Below are 23,221 nucleotides of genomic sequence, written 5' to 3' on the forward strand. Positions count from 1 at the left end.
TTAAAATCTCCTCTGATTTGTGGGGATTTTCGCACCCATTTTATCGGCACTAATTTGTGTTCAGGTGGGAAAATGTTGCCCTAAGTCATTCCCCCCCAAAGGGATCGGGGTCAGTGGGGGCTGTTCCGGGGAGCCCTGATACTCGGCTGCCTCTGGGGTGGGGATGGGGTGGCCGTTCTCTGCCAGGGTGGGGAGGGGAAGAGCAAGTGTCCCCCCAGGACCCCAGTTACCCAATCCCAGTGGCGTCCCCCAAGCTATCAACACAGTTGCCCCCGGCCATCAATTGCCAATCACTTGCCCACCTCCTGCTACTGCCCCTTTCCCTCTTCCAGGGACCTTCCTGCTGCATCTCCCCTCCCTTGCCCTCTTAAAGCAGCTCCTCAAAGGGCTCCCTGCTCCCCATGTGAATGGTGGGGTGGGGAAAAACATTACTTTGTTTATGTGTTGGGCAGTCATATAAAATCCCTTCAAACATTTCCCCTTTTCCCGCTCGTTATTTAATAGCTATATAAACCCCCCGCCAATCTCGGTGTTTTTCTCTCATATTATCACATGCGTAGTTTGTGACCCGTTTTCTCTGCAAATCTCAAAGACTGATCTAAAATACCCTAAACATTTGCCCCACTTTCTCTCTAGTTATCTATGAATAATTTTGCCCTGTTAAAATATTTGCCGATTAAAGAGATCAGCCATATATTCAATACCCATCACAGCCAGGGGCCTCCCCCTGTTTGGGGGATCGGTGGTTCCCAGCTGGTAACAGGAGAGTTGTCTGGACCCTTTTCTTTTCTCCAGCTGGCACGGGATGAGGAGGTCCCTCTGAGTGCAGCGTGGGTCCAGAAGTATCCCAAACCCCATGAAAATGGTCTCCGTGAGGGGTTGCTTCCCGCAGTGCTAAGATGCAGCCACCTCTGAGGTGGATCCACGGTGGCCATTATTTGCTAGTGACAGGGCATGGAAATTTCTTACCTATTTTGGCCCCTCCAGGCCTTCCCTTCTCCTATTAAAGAAGCATCCCCCTGGGCTCCCTCTGCCTGTGCGATTGGCCAGCAGGGCGTGGTGAGAACTTTCTACCCGCTTATCAGATACTGTGAGGTGAAACCACCACCGATTTTGCTTCTCTTCCCTCTGGAAAACTGCAGGAACTTCCAGTTCTGTGGGGAAAATTCTTGCCCTGAGCCCGTGCCCGAGATCTGGGGGTTGAGGGAGGTGGGAAGGGGGTGAGCGCTCCCACACAGTGATCTGTTGAGGAGGATTCTGGCCTCATCCTTTCTGAACAGCGTTTGTGGTTCTGAGACCAGTGTTAATCTGGAGTCACTGCAAGAGACAGACAAGAAGTGACTCCAGATGGACAGTGGGACAAATGAGATCAGCAATTCCCCCTGTGAGGAGGTGGTTTCCTTCGCTGCTGTCCCCAGAGAGCTAAGGGAGGGAAGGCGGCTCAGACGCTCTGTCCCCCTCTGCTCAGGATATGGGGGTTCAGCTTCCTGGTCAGACCCTGCAGCCTCCATTGCGATCTGCGAGACCAGGCTGAGCAGCTGCTGCTCCCCCAGTGGGGGCTGTGCTGGGAAGTGACCTGAATTAAGGCTGCTTCTCTGCCCAGGCCAGGTGAGGACTTTCTCCAGCTGGTACTCGCCCCCCTGGGGCAGCCCTGGGCCCTGTTAATGCTAAATTCTGAGCCAGAGACTCCAGGTAATTGGGAGACCTCGGGGAAAGTGCTGGGGTCTGCCATGAAAGTGACTCTGCACAAACGGCCCTTCCTCATTTCTCCTCCCGTTAGCAATTGCAGGAGCAAATCCAGCCATGGGGGAGCAACCAACCCAGGAATGGGGCTTTCCCGGCCAGGAGGCAGGGGGAGGGGACAGGGCAAAGGAGCTAGAAGGGAGGAAAGAGACTGAAAGGGGCAGTGGGAGAAATAAGTGGTGAGAGGGATTTCTAGATCTCCCATCTGCCCAGACACTTGTATTGCAGCATCCCTGGGCAGAATCACTTTCCTGTGGACAAGGTGAGGATCAGAGAGAGGAAAAGCCAGTTCCTGACTCCACATCCCTCCTGCTGGGGTGTGTTACGAATTACACCTAATTGGTCACGCACACAAACTGCTGCGAGTTATACCTGACAGGTCATGCACAAGAACTGCTACGAATTATACCTGATAGGTCACGCACAGTTTGAGTGTAGGCTGAGGCACACGAACAAAGTCCACAACTGCAGAGTTCCCAAAGATACTAAGTTTATTACGCTCGAGCGTGGTGCCCCCCTGCTAATCAGGAGGGGACCCCGAATGCCGGTTCTACAGAGATTATATACCTTTTAGCAAAGCATGTTGCCCTCGTGCATCGGAAACCTTAGCCAATAGACAAACCCTTCCCTTATCTACCACCTGTCCCTACTAAGTGCATCCCCCGTGCTAAACCATTATTTCAGCTACACAACATGGTCCTAAAGCAATGCACCAGTTGCCTTTCTTATCAGGAGGGGAGGCTCGCATCAAGGCCAGGAGGCAGGGAGTTAGGAACAGACAAAGAACAGAAACCGGGAGTCGAGACAGGCTGGAAGCAAGGAGGGGGTTTTCACAGGAATGCAGTATCTGGGGAACACTCCTCCTGGTGCATGATGTGTTTGCTTTTAGACAATGGTGGGCCCCAAACCAAAATGAAGTCATATATGCACATATGCTAACTTTTCCTTAACAGTCCCCCATTTTCTTTTGTACGTCAGTAAACTACATCGGGGCTGAGTAACCGCGAAGCAGGGTTAGCAGTTGCCGATAGCACATACCACAACATTGTAGGCATACAAAAAATAACACAAAAGCAATGAACAGCCAAAAGAAAGAAATACAAAATACGCCGTCCCCAAGCCCCCACATCCGGTAGCCATGAGGTGAGCCAGTTCCAGGCCTCCTGGAACCCAGCGCTGGTAGTGTCGAGGCTGGCGTGGTGGAATAGGGCTGCCTGCTGCATGAGGAGGTGGATGTCAGTTTCCACCCTGTGCTGCTGATTTACAAATACACAACAGCTTGAGTTAACCAGAGCACAAACCCTGCCCTGGTTTGCAAGGGGATAGTCCAGGGCTAGGCGGTTTTGCAATGTAGTTTGGGATAGCTGGGTGACTTCAATTTGAAGGGCAGATAAGGCATCTGCAGTTGCATTTGCCATTAGTTTCAAAGCAGCTGAAATGTTAACTGTAGCTTTTTCCAGCTCGCTTACTCCCAACCAGGGCAGAAACCATCGCGCAAAGGAGTGAAAGCCGGCCGTTGAGAAAGGGGGTTTAAAGGAATACTTCGTCGGTTTCTCCATACTAGATTGCGGATCTCTCCCCGGGCCAGGTTCTGGTGTACTGTCACGGCGGGTACTATCGCCCCTAAGGTACATGGACCACGCCATCCTGCTGGGAGAACCTTATAGGCTGTGTGATTGCATAACCAATACCAGCCAGACCCCTCGGGGACTGGCCACGGGGCCCCGGAGTAGGTGGGAGGGGCCTGCCGCACCAGAGCTGATCTGGGTGGTGTCCTTGCATCCCACAAAATTTTCCACAGAAACTGTATTTTCCATGCCCTTACGTCGTGACACACATAAAGCATAATTACCCTGGGCCACCATATCAATAGACCATCTTTGGATTGTAACATTCCAGTTAAATGTAGTGTTTGCCCATAGCTTAGTTTGGAGTGTTCGATTAAGAGGGATAGGTACCCCTACCAACGGGACCCCCTGACCCAAATATGTGGGGGTATGAATAGAAATCCAACACTGCCTTCCATTTACACCCTGTTTTATGGCACGGGTTAAATTCAAGAAGCTATTGCCCTCCCATCCTTGTACTGGACTTGGGAATAGGGAGAGGAACCCCCCAGGCAAACCCTACCAATGCCGGCATCCTTCTCTATACCATACAAAAAACAACGCCGCCAATGTAAGTCTGATAAACAGGAACACAAGAAGTCCTGGTGGGCAGTGAAGGTCCCAATAGCTGGAAAGCTCAGTCCAGGGGTTGGTCACGGCGTTCATTCGTGAAGTGGCTCGTCCGATGGCTTGTCAGGGTCAGGTGGGGGTCCCAGCACCAACTTAACGTAGCTATGGTGGATCCAGGAACCTTTACCTGCAAAGGAGTGGTGGCAGATGGTGGGAGTAATGTTCGTGGCTGTAAGGCGTTTCTGGTATTCATACTTGCCCACAAGCGCAGATTCCAGCCCCTGGAATAAACCCACCCCACCCCTTCACTGCACATTCCCAAGAATACATCCCGCAACTCCCTCCCTGCCAATGTACAATGCTCCGTCTTCGCCACCAAGGCCAATCTCAGTGCCTTTTGCAGTCAGGAATCCTTGGATCTTGGTGGTTTCAGCAGAGCAGGCGTTCCTTCTTCTCTCTTGGAAGAGTCACGGTTTGGCCTTATACAGGGGAGAGGTTACTAGCACGTCACCCTGTCGTGCTTTGGTTTCTGTAGCAAATACTGAATGCAGGTTAGTTCTGTCAGTGGACAAGGGAGAGGTGACTAGCCCTTCACCTTGTCCTTTTCCCTGCTGTCCAAAAGGAGGAAAGAAAAAAAAACCCAGAAGGCGGCTGATCAGTAGTCGAAGTGAAGTCATCTCGAGGCGGAGGGGCCTTTTTGCAGTCAGAAGCATGGGTCCAGGCAGTCAGTCCTTGGCACTTCACAGCGGTGTTGGTAGTTAGCAGGATTTAATAAGGGCCTTTCCAGCATGCGGCCAGAATAGTCTTTTGTTGATGGACCTTTATGTAGACCCAGTCACCTGGTTTTAACAAATGGCAGGTTTGCTCAGGATTCTTGAAGCAGGACTCCTTTCACCTGTAAATACAGAGACCTCACACATTTCATTAACGTCTGGCAGTGTGTTGCAGATCTCACAGCTGCCTGGGCACATTCAAGCCCCCCTCTTTCTTGGCTGTCAGCCAAATCCTAGCTGTGAGCAGTGTCCTTGGGCAGGCCAGTGTCTTATCTTTGGACCGAGCCTGCCAGCTACAGCGTGGAATTAGCTCATCCTCCGTTTTATTTCTTTTCCCCTTCTTGGCTTTTATTAACCTGCAAAGGAAACTTTCACTTTCCACTCACACACCTTTGTTCAAAAAGGAACACCTGTACATTGCCCATTATACAGCACTTTAGTTCTTATTGTTTAATGTATGCCACATACCCCCTTCGAGGAAAATGACTTTATTACGGAGCTTTGGAGCAACAAGCCGGGACAAGCACACCCACTTTTGAGGAGTCGCTTGGTACAACCTCTGGTGTCCAATAGCTTTCCTCCCTCCCCAGCCCTCTGGCTAGAAATGTGAGGTAGCCAGAAGGATCTCATGTATAATATGGGGAGTGGGTTAACCTTTCATGTCTTTGCTTCCAAAGACTGTTGGTGTGCGAATTTTAACAACAATTTTTTTCAATTAAAAGATCTGGCCAATGAAATTTTTTTTTTTTTACTTAAGCAAATGTATTAAACTTTAGTATATCGCATTTTTCTGATATTATCCAAACACTTTGTATTCCAAGTTGAATAAAACAAGTATCTGCATTTTGATTTAACCCTTCTATTTAGTTTTAAACTAAACTGTCCTATGAAAAATTAAACACAGCAATTCTGGCCACAAGACAAACACCGCAAGACAGGACATAGAACACAGAACAGAATTCCTATTGTGCCAGTAAGTTCATGAGATGTTGAATTGCTTTTCAGCTGGGATCAGTTTTCTCTGATTTTCTGAAAGACAAAAAGAACATAGATCTACCCCTTCTGGGCAGTCAGTCATTGCTTAAAATATCTCCTTTTTATACAAATACCCTTGTTAATTGCAGGCAAAACAGAGGAATTACCCATAGTATTCTTGTATTTGTTTCATAGGCAGCCCAGGTTTTAATGGCTTCTACCTTATCAGTTAGGTAATTTACATTAAAACAAATGCTTTCCGGCTTGCTTTTGGATCCACAGCTTAAAGATTCTTACTTTAAAAAGGACACAGTAAACTTTACCAGACTTTTGATTGCCTTTTACTTTTAACTCCTGCTGTCAAACACACAGCAACCTGAAAAGGAAGACACCACCTATTGTAGCCCCTTGGAGCCTAATAAGATATTAATTAAGTAGCACTGTATAATTGCATTCCTTTGGAAAAGGGCCTATTTTCCTCAAAATGCCTCCAAAGAAACCAAGAATTCTTTTTTTTTCCCCAGTATTTCACAAAGTTTAACTGCTTAATTCTTTTCAGCAACTACAGAGTTAACTTTTTACTTTTCTTTTTTAAATTACCTGCTTATCTTGACACCCAATTAACGTAGATTTTACCATTCTAAGTATTATTCCGGGATTTACGTTTCCCATTCCTGTAATTATTTACTCCTCTTTTTCCACTATGACCTCCAAGTTTTCAACCTGTTTTCCAATCTCTCTATCTGTTGCCTGCCCGCTTGGGCCCGATCCTGTTTTTTTCTCTGAACTGTCCCTTCCATGAGCACCAGCTTTGTTTCAGTACCAATTTAACAAGGAGGGTGGGCTTCTTAACTAGCCCCCCAGCCCTCCTGCTCTCTTCTCTTAAATATTCTCACTCACAAGGGCTACCCGAGTCCTCCCCCCATGAGGCTTGTCACCTGGACAGAACACACGGCCAATTGGCAAGCAAGGAGGTGACGGGCATAAGTCAGAAAGCCGAGGGTAAGCCGGAGGAGGGGCAGAAGCAGGTATAGCAGAGAGCGGGGCTGGAGACCCCTGAGATGAATAAGAAAAGGAGGAGGAAAGAGGACGTCCTTTCGCACGCGCATAAGCCCAGTTGTCCCATACATACCAATAATCCATCTGGGCTGGAGCTTTGTCCTCCAGCCTTTTCCTAAGCGCTGTTAATTTTTCCCCAGCAAAGGACCCATCCGGTGGCCATTCGAGAGGTGTCTGAGTTGTTAGTGCTGGCCGCTCAACCTTGCACAAGATTACAGCTTTCCTTTCACCTAACCCATGGGTGCCAGAAATATTCCCCCAATTCTCGAGAATTTCAGCCAAAGGGGTCCCCTGACTTACACTCTGCCCAGAACCCATCATGGGCTACCAAAAGGACACAAAATGTGCCGCCTTATCGCCTAAGCGACGGCTCACACCCCCACCCTCGGAGTTCTCAAAGGTGAACTCACCCTGTGCCGGCTGGAGCTGTCCGAGAGGAGGAGTGCAGTCTCGCTGTTGGGGCGAGCCTAGAGTCCCTTCGTGGTCGCCAAAACTGTTACGAATTATACCTAATTGGTCACGCACACAAACTGCTGTGAATTATACCCGATAGGTCACGCACAAGAACTGCTGCGAATTATACCCGATAGGTCACGCACAAGAACTGCTGCGACAAACCCTTCCCTTATCTACCACCTATCCCTGCTAAGTGCATCCCCCGTGCTAAACCATTATTTCAGCTACACAACATGGTCCTAAAGCAATGCACCAGTTGCCTTTCTTATCAGGAGGGGAGGCTCGCATCAAGGCCAGGAGGCAGGGAGTTAGGAACAGACAAAGAACAGAAACCGGGAGTCGAGACAGGCTGGAAACAAGGAGGGGGTTTTCACAGGAATGCAGTATCTAAGGAACGCTCCTCCTGGTGCATGATGTGTTTGCTTTTAGACAATGGTGGGCCCCAAACCAAAATGAAGTCACATATGCACATATGCTAACTTTTCCTTAACAGGTGTGGCTGCCCTGGGGTCAGAGGGAATCCTCCTAAGTGACTCCTTTGGTTCTGCTCTTTTCTAGCATTGTGTTCAGACACTTTGTTACAGGGTGCGGGGAGGGAGAAGGGGGGTTAAAATCTCTCTGGGGGCTTAGCCTGGCAGGAGGGGCCCAGTCTACACTGTAATACAGAGAACAAGCATTTTCCCAGCATGGCAGAATCTAGGCTGTCTGTCTGCAGGGAAAGGGCCTGTGGGAATCGTGATGTGAAATGAACTAAAGCCCGTTCCTAAACTTCCACAATGGCCCTTCTCGCCCGGCCAGGCTGCAGAATGATGCCCAAGTTTCCCTCCAGCTGATCCCATCCTCCCATGGGACAGGGGAGAGAAATGGCTGCAGAGGGATTATCGGGAGGTTGCTGGTGGGTTCCTGCAGGAGGAGAGGGACAGCAAATACACCGGAGAGGGGAAGCTTTGCACCGTCTGGTTTGGAGGTTGGAGCGGGGAAGGAAATGCACAGGGTGGAGAAAGGGAGGAGGCCAGGGGGTGGCAGACCTGCTGGGAGTTATTTAATAAATGGCCTAGATTCTAGGAACAGACCCATGAGGTTTGGGAGTGAAAATGCTCTAATTTGTGGAACAGGAAATAACCCACCTAGATGGGGCTAGGAAAACAGCCCAGACTCCCAGTGCTGGAGCCTGACCCGGCTAACCAGCAGCTGCTGTGAGATATGAAGGGGGCACCCACAAGTGAGGCTCAGGGGAGCTGCCCCTCCCTTTATATCCAGCTCCTCACAAGGAGGAGAGTGTTGGGCTTCCTACCAGGGAGCTCGCCCTGGATCCTGCTAGGGGCTTCATCTCCTGTATCAGTCTCTGGCTAGCAGGTGTGTGATGGATCTGCTGGGAGAGATGAGGGGCTCTCTCTTCGCCCCTCACCCTGGTGTTTCCTGGATGCTCTGAGTGGTGTGGAGGTGGGGCTCTGTTCGGGGGCTTATTCCTTCACCCACTTCCTTCCCTGGCCCTTCTCGCATGAACAGAGAGCAACAATCCCCGAAGTCCAAAGGTGCAAACAATTCAATGTTTCTTGGGGTGAACTTCCAGCAAGCACGATTCCAGTTTCCTTCCTCATTGTCCCCCTTCCCAGCTCAGACACCACAGAGCCTTACCTGTGTCCCTGTTCCCATTCCCCCCTTTGCAAAACATGATTCCAATTTCCCCACCCCCATTCCCTGTTCCCATTTCCGCCACTCACCCACCCACCCACTTCCTGATTGACTGCAGACTATATAGGAAAACTTGAGTTCGGCTTAGCTATACCTTAACCAATCATTTTCCTGAAATTTAACCAACCAATCCTAACATACTGTAACATGATTATGTAACCAATTATATCCCACCACCTTAATTAGTTTACACCCAGCAAAATTAATTATACAGCAGACAGAAACAATCATGGAACCAGACAGAGATTATACAGACAAACAATGGCAAAGTGGGAACTATAATGACAAGACAACACAGAAGTGAGGATTTCACATCCCAGCTATGGATAGGTGAGTTCTTGCCAGACAGGATGCTATCAGACTAAGTTCCCTTTTACATCTTCTTGGCTCTTCCCTTTCTCTGGAGGCGATCAGCATTATCGGGACAGGATTGTATCCTAACAGCCCCATAGCACCTTCCTTCAACGTGACTAGCTTGGGATGGGAGGAGGTGACCGGTCGCTTCCCAGCTTATGGCTGCCTCTGCTGCTTAGCCAGAGATCTCAGCCTAAGAACAGGGCTTCCGACTGTCACAGTGAGAAAAGGCCTTATGCAGTCGGTGATTTTGATTCTTTCTTTTATACCTCTAGAACTAGCCAAGTGATAAGAATACACCTAAACTCTTAGAGTCTAGGCCTTTACAGACAGGCCTGAATATCTGTATCCTAACGGACTCTGTTGATTCCAAACCATCCAGAGTTTCCGTTTGATTGGCTCCTCTCCCCCACGAATAGTGGGGCTGTGAGTGGGGCAGCAGGTCCTGAGTGGGGGGCTCTTGCTCTTTCAGGGGCCGGTGACCTTCGAGGCGGTGGCGGTGTATTTCACCAGGGAAGAGGGGGCTCTGCTGGACCCCGCTCAGAGAGCCCTCTACAGAGACGTCATGCAGGAGACCTATGAGACTGTGACCTCGCTGGGTAAGGGTTCCCGTCCCCGCGGTTCTTGGAGGGGGAAATGAAGAGATGAGGTTCACGCCACTCCCACAATGGCACCTCTACTCTGCCCTGTTTCAGCATCTCCCCAGCATGCCAGCAACACACATACGAACTCTCTACCCTGCTACACAACACCCTGGGAACAGAGCACAGGAGCCGTTTAGCACAATGTCCAATATCTTCTCTTTGCTCAGGTAAAACTGGGGGTTGGGTCCAGCATAACGAACAGAAGCTTCCTACCCCTGCCCCTCACTCGAACCCCGAGCCTGCTCCACCCAGACCAGCTCTGACTTGCAAAGTGATCCCAATCCCTTACCCTCACCGTGAGGTTTCCTTCTGAGTCGTTGCCTTCACTTGCCCCTCACTGAGCCCTGGAGACCACTAGCATGTATCCCACCAGAGTGCTGGCAATCCTCAGGGCAGGAACTCCCCCTTGTGCACTTTCACTGACACACCTTACAACACTGAGCACTGAAATGGGGCAGACTCGGTCCCTCAGGGGTCACGTGCACCTCTCTGCATATCACAGTCACAGCTCTGCCAAGCTGCTCCAACTACTCCCTCCACCGTCCGATTACAGCTACACCTGGCCCAGTGCACACAGCCGGAGGGCATGCCGATAAATGCTGGGATTCCCGTCTGGAGAGCACAATGCAATGGCATGTTCTTAGTCCTTCCTCGTATCTATTACAGATCCATAAATTTGTAAGGCCAGAAGGGATGATTAGGTTATCTACTCTGATCTCCTGTATCACACAGGCTGTAGAAATTCATCTGGTCACAGCTGACCACCTTGTGTTTGGCTAAATCATCTTCCAGAAAGGAAGTCTCGACATGAAGACTTCAACGGATGGAGAATTCTCCAGTTCCTGGGGTGGTTCGCTAACCATTGCACCAACCTGACAGAACCATTCCCAGTGGCTCTTACCAGCTGCAGGGTTGGGGATGGAAGCAGAGTTAGGGTGGCAATGCAGGGGTAGCGTGTACATTTACTTTTCATTTTCTGGTTTGCAAAGGTTTAAGTTTAGCCACTGTCCATACGGTGAAAGGCAGGAGACAGCTCTGGGCAACCTTTACTCTGCAGTAAAATAGTTTATGGGTATTTAGTTTCCTTCATTTTTTGTAATGGACTTTTTGCCACCATAACTGTGTCTATATTGAATCTTTTGCCAACATTGTTATGTTGGATGGGGTAGGGAGTGTGATTTTTGTACAGCCCTAAGCAAGAGAGCTTTCCTGGCCAAACTTTAAAGAGCACACCTTGTCAGTGTGCCTGTGGATTTTACAGCACTTCAAAATATTCTCAACAGGGAAGCGAAAGACACACTCGTTGAATCATAGAAGATTAGGGTTGGAAGAGACCTCAGGAGGTATCTAGTCCAACCCCCTGCTCAAAGCAGGACCAACCCCAACTAAATCATCCCAGCCAGGGCTTTGTTAAGCTGGGCCTTAAAAACTTCTATGGATGGAGATTCCACCACCTCTTTAGGGAACCCATTCCAGTGCCTTACCACCCTCCTAGTGAAATAGTGTTTCCTAATATCCAACCTAAACCTCCTCCACTGCAACATGAGACCATTACTCCTTATTCTGTCATCTGCCACCACTGAGAACAGTCTAGATCCATCCTCTTTGGAACCCCCTTTCAGGTAGTTGAAAGCAGCTATCAAATCCCCCCTCATTCTTCTCTTCTGCAGACTAAACAATCCCAGTTCCCTCAGCCTCTCCTCATAAGTCATGTGCCCCAGTCCCCTCATCATTTTCGTTGCCCTCCGCTGGACTCTCTCCTGTTTGTCCACATCCTTTCTGTATTGGGGGGCCCAAAACTAGATGCAGTACTCAAGATGTGGCCTCACCAGTGCCGAATAGAGGGGAACGATCACTTCCCTCGATCTGCTGGCAGTGCCCCTACTTATACATCCCAAAATGCCATTGGCCTTCTTGGCAACAAGGGCACACTGTTGACTCATATCCAGCTTCTCGTCCACTGTAATCCCCAGGTCCTTATCTGCAGAACTGCCGCTTAGCCAGTCAGTCCCCAGCCTGTAGCGGTGCCTGGGATTCTTCCGTCCTAAGTGAACCTCATCTGTCCTTGTTGAACCTCATCAGATTTCTTTTGGCTCAATGCTCCAATTTGTCTAGGTCACTCTGTATCCTATCCCTACCCTCCAACACATCTACCTCTCCCCCAAGCTTAGTGTCATCCATGAACTTGCTGAGGGTGCAATCCACCCCATCATCCAGATCATTAATGAAGAGGTTGAACAAAACCGGCCCCAGGACAGCCCCTGGGGGACTCCGCTTGATACCAGCTACCAACCAGACATCGAGCCGTTGATCACTCCCTGTTGAGCCCGACGATCTAGCCAGCTTTCTATCCACTTTATAGTCCATTCATCCAGCCCATACTTCTTTAACTTGCTGGCAAGAATACTGTGGGAGACCGTGTCAAAAGCTTTGCTAAAGTCAAGGTGTATCACGTCCATATCCACAGAGCCAGTTATCTCATTATAGAAGGCAATCAAGTTGGTCAGACATGAGTTGTCCTTGGTGAATCCATGTTGATTGTTCCTGATCACTTTCCTCTCCTCCAAGTGCTTCAAAATGGATTCCTTGAGGACCTGCTCCATGATTTTTCCAGGAACGGAGGTGAGGCTGACCAGTCTGTAGTTCCCCAGAGTCTCCTTCTTCCCTATTTTAAAGATGAGCACTACATTAGCCTTTTTCCAATCATCCGGGACCTCCCAGCGATCACCACGAGTTTTGAAAGATAATGGCCAATGGCTCTGCAATCACATCCGCCAATTCCTTCAGCATCCTCAGATGCCTTAGATCTGGACCCATGGGCTTGTGCGTGTCCAGCGTTTCTAAATAGTCCTTAACCTGTGCTTTCACCACTGAGAGCTGCTCACCTCCTCCCCATACCATGCTGCCCAGTGCAGCAGTCTGGGAGCTGACCTTGTCTGTGAAGACCCGAGCCAAAAAAGCATTGAGTCCTTCAGCTTTTTCCACCTCATCTGTCACTAGGTTGCCTCCCCCATTCAGCAAGGGTCCCACACTTTCCCTGACCTTTTTCTTGTTGTGAACATACCTGTAGAAACCCTTCTTGTTACTGCTGAGCATCTCCCTGGAGAAGCCAGCCCCCGTTCCACTGGACACTCTCAGTACTTACAGATTCACAGCTCTTGCAGCTTACTAGTTAGACATCCCGTCACCGTGCCGCTTAACACACAGCACCTAGATGTGTGTAGAGTGAAAACCAGTAAAAGTTTATTTAAGGGAGTCTAGAGATTGAAGTGATAGCAAGGAGAAGTACTGGGGGGAAAAAACAGTTACGCATCCGGTAAAATCAGAACACGCTTTCTAGAACCTAGACTTTACAGGACTAGATCCTTTCATACCTTCTACAGCAATGCTCAAGCAATGTCCTTCCAGCATTTTAGAGCCAGGCTTGGCTCTGATCTTCTGCTCATGAGACAAATGATGTTGTCAGCTTGCCTCCACGCTGGAGGATGCAGGGTGTTCCTCTGTACCCCCCAAATGTACCCTGACATTCCATTATCTTCACTCATAATCAGGATCCTGCTGTTTGTTATTTCGTGTAAATTTCCTGTCTTGAAGATTTCACAATCTCTTCATGAGCATTTGGCTCCATATACAAACTGGGACACCTCCCGCTTCTGCCTGTCCGTTCCCGTCTGTCTCTTGGCTTAGGCCTCGTCTTCATGGCAGGGTTTTGTCGACACACTACAATACTCCTCCCTCCGATTTCACTCTCCAGCTACGCCGACAAAATAAAATCCCCCTTGACAAGAGGCGTAGAGCTTTTTGCGACAAAGTTAGATCCACAGTGCCGGTGTGGACACTGTGCTTGGTTGTGTCGCGGTAAGTGGCCTCCAGGTTGTGTCCCACAATACCCATCCTTGCTGCTCTGATCAGCAGTTTGAACTCCGCTGCCCTGCAGCCAGGTAAACTAGCCCATCCCCCTTTAAAGACCCGGGAATTTTTGAAATTCCACTTCCTGTTTGCTCAGCAAGAAGGGCTCACATTGCATCTTCCCAGCTGACCATGGCAGAAACCGCTCTCCTGCCTGGAGTAGAACAGAGCTGTTGGATCTGCGGGGAGAGGAAGCTGTGCAATCCCAGCTCCGCTCCAGCCGTAGGAACTTTGATACCTACGGGCAGATTTCTCGTGGCACGTTGGAGAAAGCCCACGAACCAGACGCGCATCAGTGCTGTGGGAGGATCAAGGGTCTGAGACAGGCGTCCCAGAAAGCAAGGGAGGCAAAGCATCGCTCTGGTGCTGCGCCGAAGACCTGCCACTTCTACAAAGAGCTGGATGCCGTCTCCACCATGGATACTTCGGCGGGACGGGGGGGAGCCGGAGACAGTGGCCAGCAGACTTAACCCTGAGGCCGAAGAAGTGGAGTGAAGAGAAGTGGAGTGAAGAAGTGAAGAGATCTCCAGAGAGATCTCTAGGAAACTTTCCTGGAGGTACTCACCAATCTTGTGCCAAAGGTTCCTTGGCAGAGCTCTTTTCTTTCTTCCCCCACTGTAGGAAACTTTGCCACACCCATTGGGGATCACTTCCTCAGGGATCCAACCAGCACAGGGACCTGGTCTGAAGCCACACACATGTAGGAGATCATAGAATCTCAGGGTGGGAAGGGACCTCAGGAGGTCATCGAGCCCAAGCCCCTTCTCAAAGCAGGACCAATCCCCAATTTTTGCCCCAGATCCCTAAGTGGCCCCCTCAAGGATTGAACTCACAATCCTGGGTTTAGCAGGCCAATGCTCAAACCACTGAGCTATCTCTCCCCCCCTTAGTGTAACACATTTGACGTTTCCGTGATTTAAAATGAACTAAACACCGAAATCTATATTTAAACAACATTACATGAAAATGACAAAGCCAGGCAATTCCCAGTCAAGGTCAACAATACATCCGTTAACTAAAGCTGCTGAGCTGTCAACTTTTCCACTTTCCCGAAAGGTTAAGGACACAACCGACAGCTTGTGGCTTAACTTCATTTCCTGGATTATGCTACATACCAAACTTTAAGTGCCATGGAAATATCCCCTTCACTAGATTCAAGAAGTTCAGTGTTCTTCCTCTCATTTCTGATTTGTGAGAGAGTGATCAGTTAAGATCACTGTGTGCCCTGGTCTATTCCTGCCAATGCAGGATTGTTCTAAAAATATGGTTAAAATACGCTGAACAATCTCACTTTAAGTTTCATTAGGGTGCCCACCACTTTCTTCGAGAAACTGTTTACAGCCACACATTTAAGAAATGTTTCCCATCTGTTTAGTCTAAATTGCTTTTAGTTCCATGGCACAGCGAAAGAGATGCACCCTTGCCTACCCTCAGGAATGAGATATTGGCTTCATTCACCCCGTCTATGAAAAATGGTGGCAGAATTTACAGTAATGTCCCTGGGCGGTTGCAGTGATCCCCTGACCATACCACCTAGACCCTTTGCCCCATCTGGAGCATTTCCCTCCGCCCTGGGCTGAACTCACCATGTTGAGGGCACTCTCCAAGCTGTGTGCTAGCCAAGGGAGAGTGAGAAGGAGGTGAATTTAAATACTATGATTCAGTGCTGTGCGGGAACTCACAATACTGCCTTTGTTTCTTGTTTATTGTGCTTCGGCAGACGCGTCATTAAGGGGAATCCCCTAGACACAGGCAGAGCACCTCGGTCAGATAAGGAGGCGAACCAGGCGGAGGAAGGAGGACACGTTTAGGGAGGTGCTCCGATCGTCTGACACCGCAGATCATGATCACAGGGCGTGGAGAGAGAAAATTAACTAAAAATTGAAAATACGTAGCCAGGAGAGGGAGAAGGACCAGGAGCATATCTTAGAGGGCCAGGTGTTATGCTTAAACAAAGCACACAAGATCTTTTATAGGGGAGAAGGCAAAATGCCGCATTAATTGAGAATACAGCAGTTAGTATATGCTTTTCCGTCTCGCACACACACACCCCATGCACACAAACCCCCGAGTCGAAGTTTATAGTTACCAGTCCAGAGTCTGGATCAATCTAGTGGCCAGCCAGATTGGTTGCAAAGGGGAGCCGGGCTCAGTCAGTCACGATCCGATGCTTCTGGAGTTGTGGCAAGACGAACCCAAAGTCCCATGGCAAAGCACCCTGTTCTTCTAGACTTTTTTCTCCGTTGAAGTCTATGGATTTTGCTGTGTCAGTCTGTGACCGGTTACTCCTTAATCAGTGTTATCTTCTGATGTTAATATTCCAAAGCACCTCCGAGAGGGCCATCCTGTCCTTTTGATTTAATCAATTGTCTTGTCTTTAGGGATGCCAGCCTCCACCTCAGGGTCGTCAACCTGCCTTCCCTCAGTCATGGGTGCGCATTGATGGTTCTCTGGTGTCAATAAGTCTGTTAACTTTCTTCACTCCTCCTCCCTTGACCATCTGGCTCCGACAATGGCCTTCACACCTTATCTTTTTCTGAAGCATGCACTCCTCATTCACACGAACAGTCTTTTACAGAGACATTGGCGAATACAAACAGCAGTATTTTATATCAAGTGAAAAGACATTGTAAATTAAATCTTGCTAAATTTTATAACCAAAACAATTCAAATCGCGGCCCAGGCCTTCAACATTCCTCTAATCGACTTAACACAGACACAATACAGGATCCTGTCTCTTACTAACTAAACCTTGAAACAGAGAACTAAATTTGTAATGCTTATGGGAAACAGACTCCCATAGTCCCAAAGGGTCATTCCTTTCTGCTATTCAAAAAGGGTGACTGGCAGGATGAAATCAAATCATACATTAGTTCTCACAGTACAGTTATAAAATCCTGCTCCTACACAGGAGCAGATGATAAAACTGATGAAGGACCAGACAGAGATACTGAAGTCCCTAAGTCGGCGGCAGTCAGAACAGAAGCATGCTCGCCTTCCCCTGCAGCCCAGCGGGAGCTCCTGGGGCCCAAGAAGGTAGGGAGGGGTGAGAGCAGTGGGTGGAAGGGGAGTTGGTGTCATAATGAGTTAGAGGGCTAGCTGCACCCTGTCCCCTTCCTGGTCTCTTTCAGTGCTCCCCTCCTCCCCGCAGGTGTCAGGCATCCTGCCGTTTCCTCTCCGGGACTGGAATTCGGCAATTATCCTGCTCCTAGACTAGACCGGGGCTACAACGTCCTGTGTCTCCATGCGCTTACCCAGCAGGCCAGGCTGAGTGCAGACCCCTTCGGCTGTCTGGGGTCCGTGGTGCGCACTGACAAAATGGCCTCCTCTAAACCAGAGCTGTCTTTATTTTGAAGGGGGGGAGGAAATAAGAGAACAAAGGATTTTAAATATAAAGAGTCTTCACAGCTGCCTGTCTTATCTAAAGCTTATCATCCTCTGATGGTCAGCTAGGCAGGCAGAACTTCCTCACACGCCCCAGCAGTGTCCTTGTGTCCCTCTGTCTTTCCCCCAAACAATTACCTAAATACCCACCCCCCCTTTTGAGAGGGAATCCCTTTTTATACTGCTCCAGTTCTTTTGATCTTTTGAGTCCCAGACCTTCCCCCGGTTATCTAACCCAGTTCTGCGAGCTGGCTGGAGGCAGAAGGCAAAATCTTCAAATCTAATTGTTTAGGCATTGGCTTTTTATAACCCTTAAATGTTTATGAAGAGGTGGTCATCCCGTTCTTTCTGGACCACTCCCCACATCTTGTGAGGGCCTTCTGTCCCGGGCTAGTGGCCGCGTGGTGGCTCATTGCAGTCTTCCATCCTGGGTGGGCCGAACAAGACCTCTGGGAAGGCCTGCACTAGATGTGACAACTGAGTGACATCTTGAGTCCTCCTTCTTCCCTTCCTGCTTGCGTCCCTCACAGATCCCTCCATTAAACTGTCACTTACATCACCCGGGGGGTGGCTTATTCAAACCCCTGAGTGACATAATTTATACTGACATCAACTGTAGTGTGTACATAGCCTAAGATATCAACAGAAAGCTAATGAGATAATGTTGGTTTATATTATTACATGGTGTATGTATGCAGGATACATGCCAAATTGCAGACTTATTAGGAATGATTGCTCTGAAAGAGTGTCTGCCAGGCAGGATTGAAAATTCCCCCACTCTAGACAAAGGCAGGTGGCTCTGCCACCTGGAAGGCACTGTTAAAGGAAAATGAATTAGCCGGTCTCTCACCAATCTAGGTGTTAGATTCGACTCTAGGATCCCACGAACTTCTAAACTCTGAGTCCAATTTATACAAGCGTCCTTTATTAGTCAACAGAAATACAGCTCGAGCTGGGTGCCTCAGGAGAGGGACCCCACCCTTCGGAAATTGCAAACAATTATACCCTTTACAGTTGGACAACGGACAGTCCGTTGAAGGGTGCCAGGTGCACTCCTGAAGACAATTAGTTCTTCTTCTTGCATTTCTCCCTTATCTCCAGTGATAACGGGCGGCCCCAACTGGTTTTGCAGCTGCTTCTTCAGCATTCCTCTCAGGTCAGCTTGACCTCGGCCTAAGGCTTCAACTACTTTAATCACTTATGCTAAGCTAGTAACTTATGCTAAGTTATTCAACATTTATATAAAATAGCATATAAGCACTTTTCTATAACAGGCACTTTCAGGGTACACTAAGAGACAATGGGGATGCCATTTACATAAACAATAACCAAACCCATCAAACTAACAAGGGGAAGAAATACCCACTCAGCATCATGGCAGGGGAGGATATCGCAGGAACAAACCAATTTGCATTTTAGCAAACACCAGCAGGGGAAGAAACCAGCATTGAACTTCCTTCATCACTAGACTCCAGGCCTCCTTCCTCACAGCTTGAATGACCTTTACTTTGGAGGGGAACCTTCAGAAAACTCCCTTTCAAAGGTTCACTGAACTATACAAAAGAGAGGCAGAGAATCCCAAGTTATCTTTCATTTGAGAAATCAAAGGAACCAAGCACTTTGGGGGGAGATATTGGGGGTGCTCTGCCATCTTGCTGAAAAGTAGTGTGGTCAGTTTCTTCCCTTGAACCAAGAATTTTTGTTAAGTTCTAGTCTCCAGAAAGCATTTTTCATTTTCACTTGCTTGTAACCATTTCTAAAACTATCCTCCAAAACCCTTTCAGATTTGCTTCTGGTGATTTGTTAGAGATCAAGTCTCGAAAATTCCAAAACATGAGAAATTCTTAACGGCTTAGTGGTAGTCATTCATTCCTCACATAATGATCCTCCTTAGTACATTCCAATTCGCTCCTGTTGACTTGGAAGAAATCAGTTCCTGAAATATACTCAAAATGAGAAATTCATCTTTGATGTGTGCGACAGATAAATTTGAGAAGGAATCTTCCTGAAAGCCCCGAGGATTCACTTCTCATCATATGGTACAGAGCAGTTCGAGAAAATTACTCCAGGTGAGAAAGTCATTCGTAGTCAGGTATCCTGATCTATTTCTCATGGAACCATCCACCAAAAACCATAGTAGTTGGTAGTTCTCTCAGGTAGTTCTTTTCTACCTGAACTCACTTTAAATGTTTCTGCTACTAAGCTTCTTTTAGTTTTAATCTAAACAAATGAGGTGCTGTCTTTGAAATCAAGTGGTGGCTAACACCAGTTAAAGTGGTAAGCTGGGCCATTTGTCTCTTCTGAGGCGCAAAGAAACCTTATTATTCCTCTGAATGCTCCAAGAAAAATTAGACATTGCAGAGCACGTGTGTGGCAGTGTACGCACACCTCATCCCCCTTTTGGGGCGGATTGTCGCCGTGGTGACACCGTGGTTACAGTCTACCAGTCCTGGGTCTTGAGACAGTGCGTCTCAATGGCCAGAGTCAAGGTGGCTGCTCTTAGGTTCTGCACGGCGTGGCCTAATGGGTCAAGACAATCAAGGGGTTCTCGAGTGCAGGGCTGTGAGGCCTAATGGCCAGATCCCGGGGCCACCACCGAAGTGGGGGCGGCAGCTGGGATAGGGAGACCCGGGCCCACCCGACTCAACCGGGTCCCAGCCAAGGGCCCTAACAGTGGTGGAGTGGACAACCACTGGGTCAGCGGGGAATCCAGCCACAGCGCTCTGACCTTACCCGGGTGGGAGATACCACTCGTTCCACCTCCCTCGGCCACTTCTTCCCAGGCTTCCTGGAGCTTCAGTCCTCTGGGCTCCCCAGCGCAGGTAACTCCCTGGGACTCTGACTGCAGCCGGACAGCTGCAGGCAACAGGGCTCCAGTCTGGGTCTCGAGATATTTGGCTCCCGCAGGCAAAGGTTGTAATGGCTTCTGGGCTGGGGCCTCAACCAAACTTCCTTCCTCCTTGGCGGTCAAGTTTGGGAGTGTCTCTATCTCTTGCCAGGGCATCCAAGGCTGGTGGATGCCAGAATGTGCCTGGGGTGTAAGAAGCAGGCTGCTGGAGTCAGAGCTGCTGATCCAGGGTCACTTATCACTCAGACACACAGTGCATCCTTCAATGCTGGCTGGACATGTCTGGACAAAGGAGCTCCAGCAGCAGGACATTGAAAGTCACCCAGCATTACAGATGACACAACTCCTCTGGACTGCAACCAAGCATGTGAAAATGGCCTGGGTTGGTAAAGACACTTCTCGGGAGTTGGAGAGTCTTGTTCCCCCAGCCCCATCTGCAGTAGCCACAATCTCTCTTCTCTGCAGGCTCCTTGGATCTTGGGGTCCATCATTCCTGAAGTCACGTGGCCTGATCCTTATTTTTCACATTCTGCTTTTCCAGATGAATTAGTGTCTTTTGCTCCTGATTTATAGCTTCTGATTTCCCAGTGTTCTCCACACCCAGGGATTTTCATACTCCCTCCCATTGCACTGGACTCACTAGATTCACCAATTCCACAGTATGTGCCTTCCTGACCTCGAATAGTGCTGAGATCCTGCATTCAGTGATCTCCCTGCCCTTCCTGTTCCTTACTCCACTGGACCCCACCAGCCCATGCTGGCCATTCCCCACTTCCCCAGGACTCTCGCATCGTCTCTGGACCACTCTGTCAGCAAGAAGCAGTGCCAGGGAGACTTGCCCTCGGTCTGGAGTCTTCAATTTCTGGGGCATGGATTTACTTCCTCTGTTTTGTAGGAGCCTCTTTCATAATGTGTATCTGTGACATTACCCAGGGTACAATTTGGACTGTTGAATAGCTGTGTCCCCTCACTTCTCCAACCTTGGGTGCCTTTTCCACTGTTTTACTGTGAGAACAGCCCCTCTTGGCCAGTTAACACCCAGTCTCCAGCACGTAACTCGCTCCCAGCTGCACAGTATTGAGTGCGACTATTCAGCCCCTCATGAATTACACACCAGGAGAACACCAGCAAATTCTCTGCTTCCAGACTTTTCCCCAGAAATCTGCATCTTGCACTGTCCAGCACACTACAAGCTCATCTAAAATCTTTAATTTAATCAGTGCAAATTGACATGTTACCAGCCTTGTTATCCCAAATAGTTTCCCACACACTTTAATCCAAATGAACTGGTTAGATAAAACAATAAAACACGTTTATTAACTACAGAAAGAAAAGATTTTAAGTGACTACGGGTAATGAGGCATAAAATTCTAAATTGATTACAAAAGGAATAAAAGATACAATGCAAATCAACTTCTAACTTAACAAGCGAAAACAGATTCAAAGCAAATGTCTTTCTCTCACCATATCTTGTGACAGGCTGGGTTTCCTATCAGCCAGGACTCCCTATGTCCACAAGATCAGTTCTTCAGGAGTTGTTGATTTTGTGAGCAGAGAGAGTCTCAAGTTTGTTCACCACTTTGTACTGGAAACATCTTCAATTTTTAGCTGTCATGATGACTGGCTGTCTGTTCTGGATGTGAACTTCAAGCAGCCCCTGTAATGGAAAGTAAATTTCTTATTCACACCTCCCCCCTGCTGGAGAATGGCCATTTAACCAAGTGATAGCCTTGCTCTCTGAGGAACAGGTCTGTGGGTGTTCCCCAGAATTGTAACATATTTTCATGAATATCATACATTAAAATCTCATAAATTTACATACATAGTGTTGTTACACATGTTATAACACAACAATAATGTTCAGTGGATTATGAATTTTAAATGAAACCTCAAAAAGGCATACTTTGTACTAAATATAATTTTATAAAAGAGTATATATATGTTTACAGACTCACACAGTGTCTATCTGTGTGAGTTCTCAGCAGATATGTTGGTAGTTCAGTCCCTCATCATCGGTGTTCTTCACCTTTGAGGACCTGAAGAGCTGGCCCTGAGATTTTATTGGTTTACAAAGAAGTGGACTTCATAGATTCATAGATACTAAGGTCAGAAGGGACCATTATGATCACCTAGTCCAACCTCCTGCACAACTCAGGCCACAGAATCTCACCCACCCACTCCTGCGAAAAACCTCTCACCTGTGTCTGAGCTATTGAAGTCCTCAAATTGTGGTTTAAAGACTTCAAGGAGCAGAGAATCCTCCAGCAAGTGACCCGTGCCCCCCATGCTACAGAGGAAGGCAAAAACCTCCAGGGCCTCTTTCAATCTGCCCTGGAGGAAAATTCCTTCCCGACCCCAAATATGGCGATCAGCTAAACCCTGAGCATATGGGCAAGATTCACCAGCCAGATACTACAGAAAATTCTTTCCTGGGTAACTCAGATCCCACCCCATCTAACATCCCATCACAGGCCATTAGGCCTATTTACCATGAATAGTTAAAGATCAATTAATTACCAAAATCATGTTATCCCATCATACCATCTCCTCCATAAACTTATCGAGTTTAATCTTAAAGCCAGATAAATCTTTTGCCCCTACTGCTTCCCTTGGAAGGCTGTTCCAAAACTTCACTCCTCTGATGGTTAGAAACCTTCGTCTAATTTCAAGTCTAAACTTCCCAATGACCAGTTTATATCCATTTGTTCTTGTGTCCACATTGGTACTGAGCTTAAATAATTCCTCTCCCTCTCCGGTATTTATCCCTCTGATATATTTATAGAGAGCAATCATATCTCCCCTCAACCTTCTTTTAGTTAATAGACAATTTTTTATGACAAAGTCTTATGAATTTCCCCAATCTCATTTGTTTTCTTTCATCTGAGCAGGGTCTCCAGTCTCCAGACTTGATGTGATCTCCCAGCTGGAACAGAGGGAAGAACCATGGCTCCCAGACCTCCAGTGTTCAGAGGAAAGAGAGATCCTGAGAGGTCCCTGCACAGGCAAAGACCCATTAAACCAACTCAGAATCTGTAAGTGGCTGAAATAAACATCTCGGATACCCTACAACGACCTTGGGAGCTCTCTTAGTTCAGGATTGTGCCCAGCAGATGTCCTATCCTCAGTGCAGAGATAGCACATGGCTTCCTACAGATTTTAGCTGACACCTGGCATTAGCTTCCTCCCTTCCCACTGAGAATTTGG

At 48.3% G+C, this 23,221-nt stretch overlaps 1 protein-coding gene across 5 annotated transcripts in view; it reads left to right on the plus strand.

Annotated features, from left to right (window-relative positions):
• Positions 1-23,221, plus strand: part of LOC141978911 (uncharacterized) — a 37,992-nt gene that overhangs the window by 10,590 nt on the left and 4,181 nt on the right. For 3 of the 5 annotated variants that reach the window (XM_074941285.1, XM_074941289.1, XM_074941287.1), the window contains 2 exons: positions 9,705-9,831; positions 22,906-23,049. In XM_074941285.1, the coding sequence (XP_074797386.1) occupies positions 9,705-9,831; positions 22,906-23,049 (271 nt within the window). Of the gene's footprint in view, positions 1-8,997; positions 9,209-9,704; positions 9,832-16,713; positions 16,822-22,905; positions 23,050-23,221 lie in introns of those variants that run through there. The other 2 variants (XM_074941290.1, XM_074941286.1) reach the window with 2 other exon arrangements.

The sequence above is a fragment of the Natator depressus genome, chromosome 28 (genome assembly GCF_965152275.1).
Source record: "Natator depressus isolate rNatDep1 chromosome 28, rNatDep2.hap1, whole genome shotgun sequence".
Taxonomy (NCBI): Eukaryota; Metazoa; Chordata; order Testudines; family Cheloniidae; genus Natator; species Natator depressus.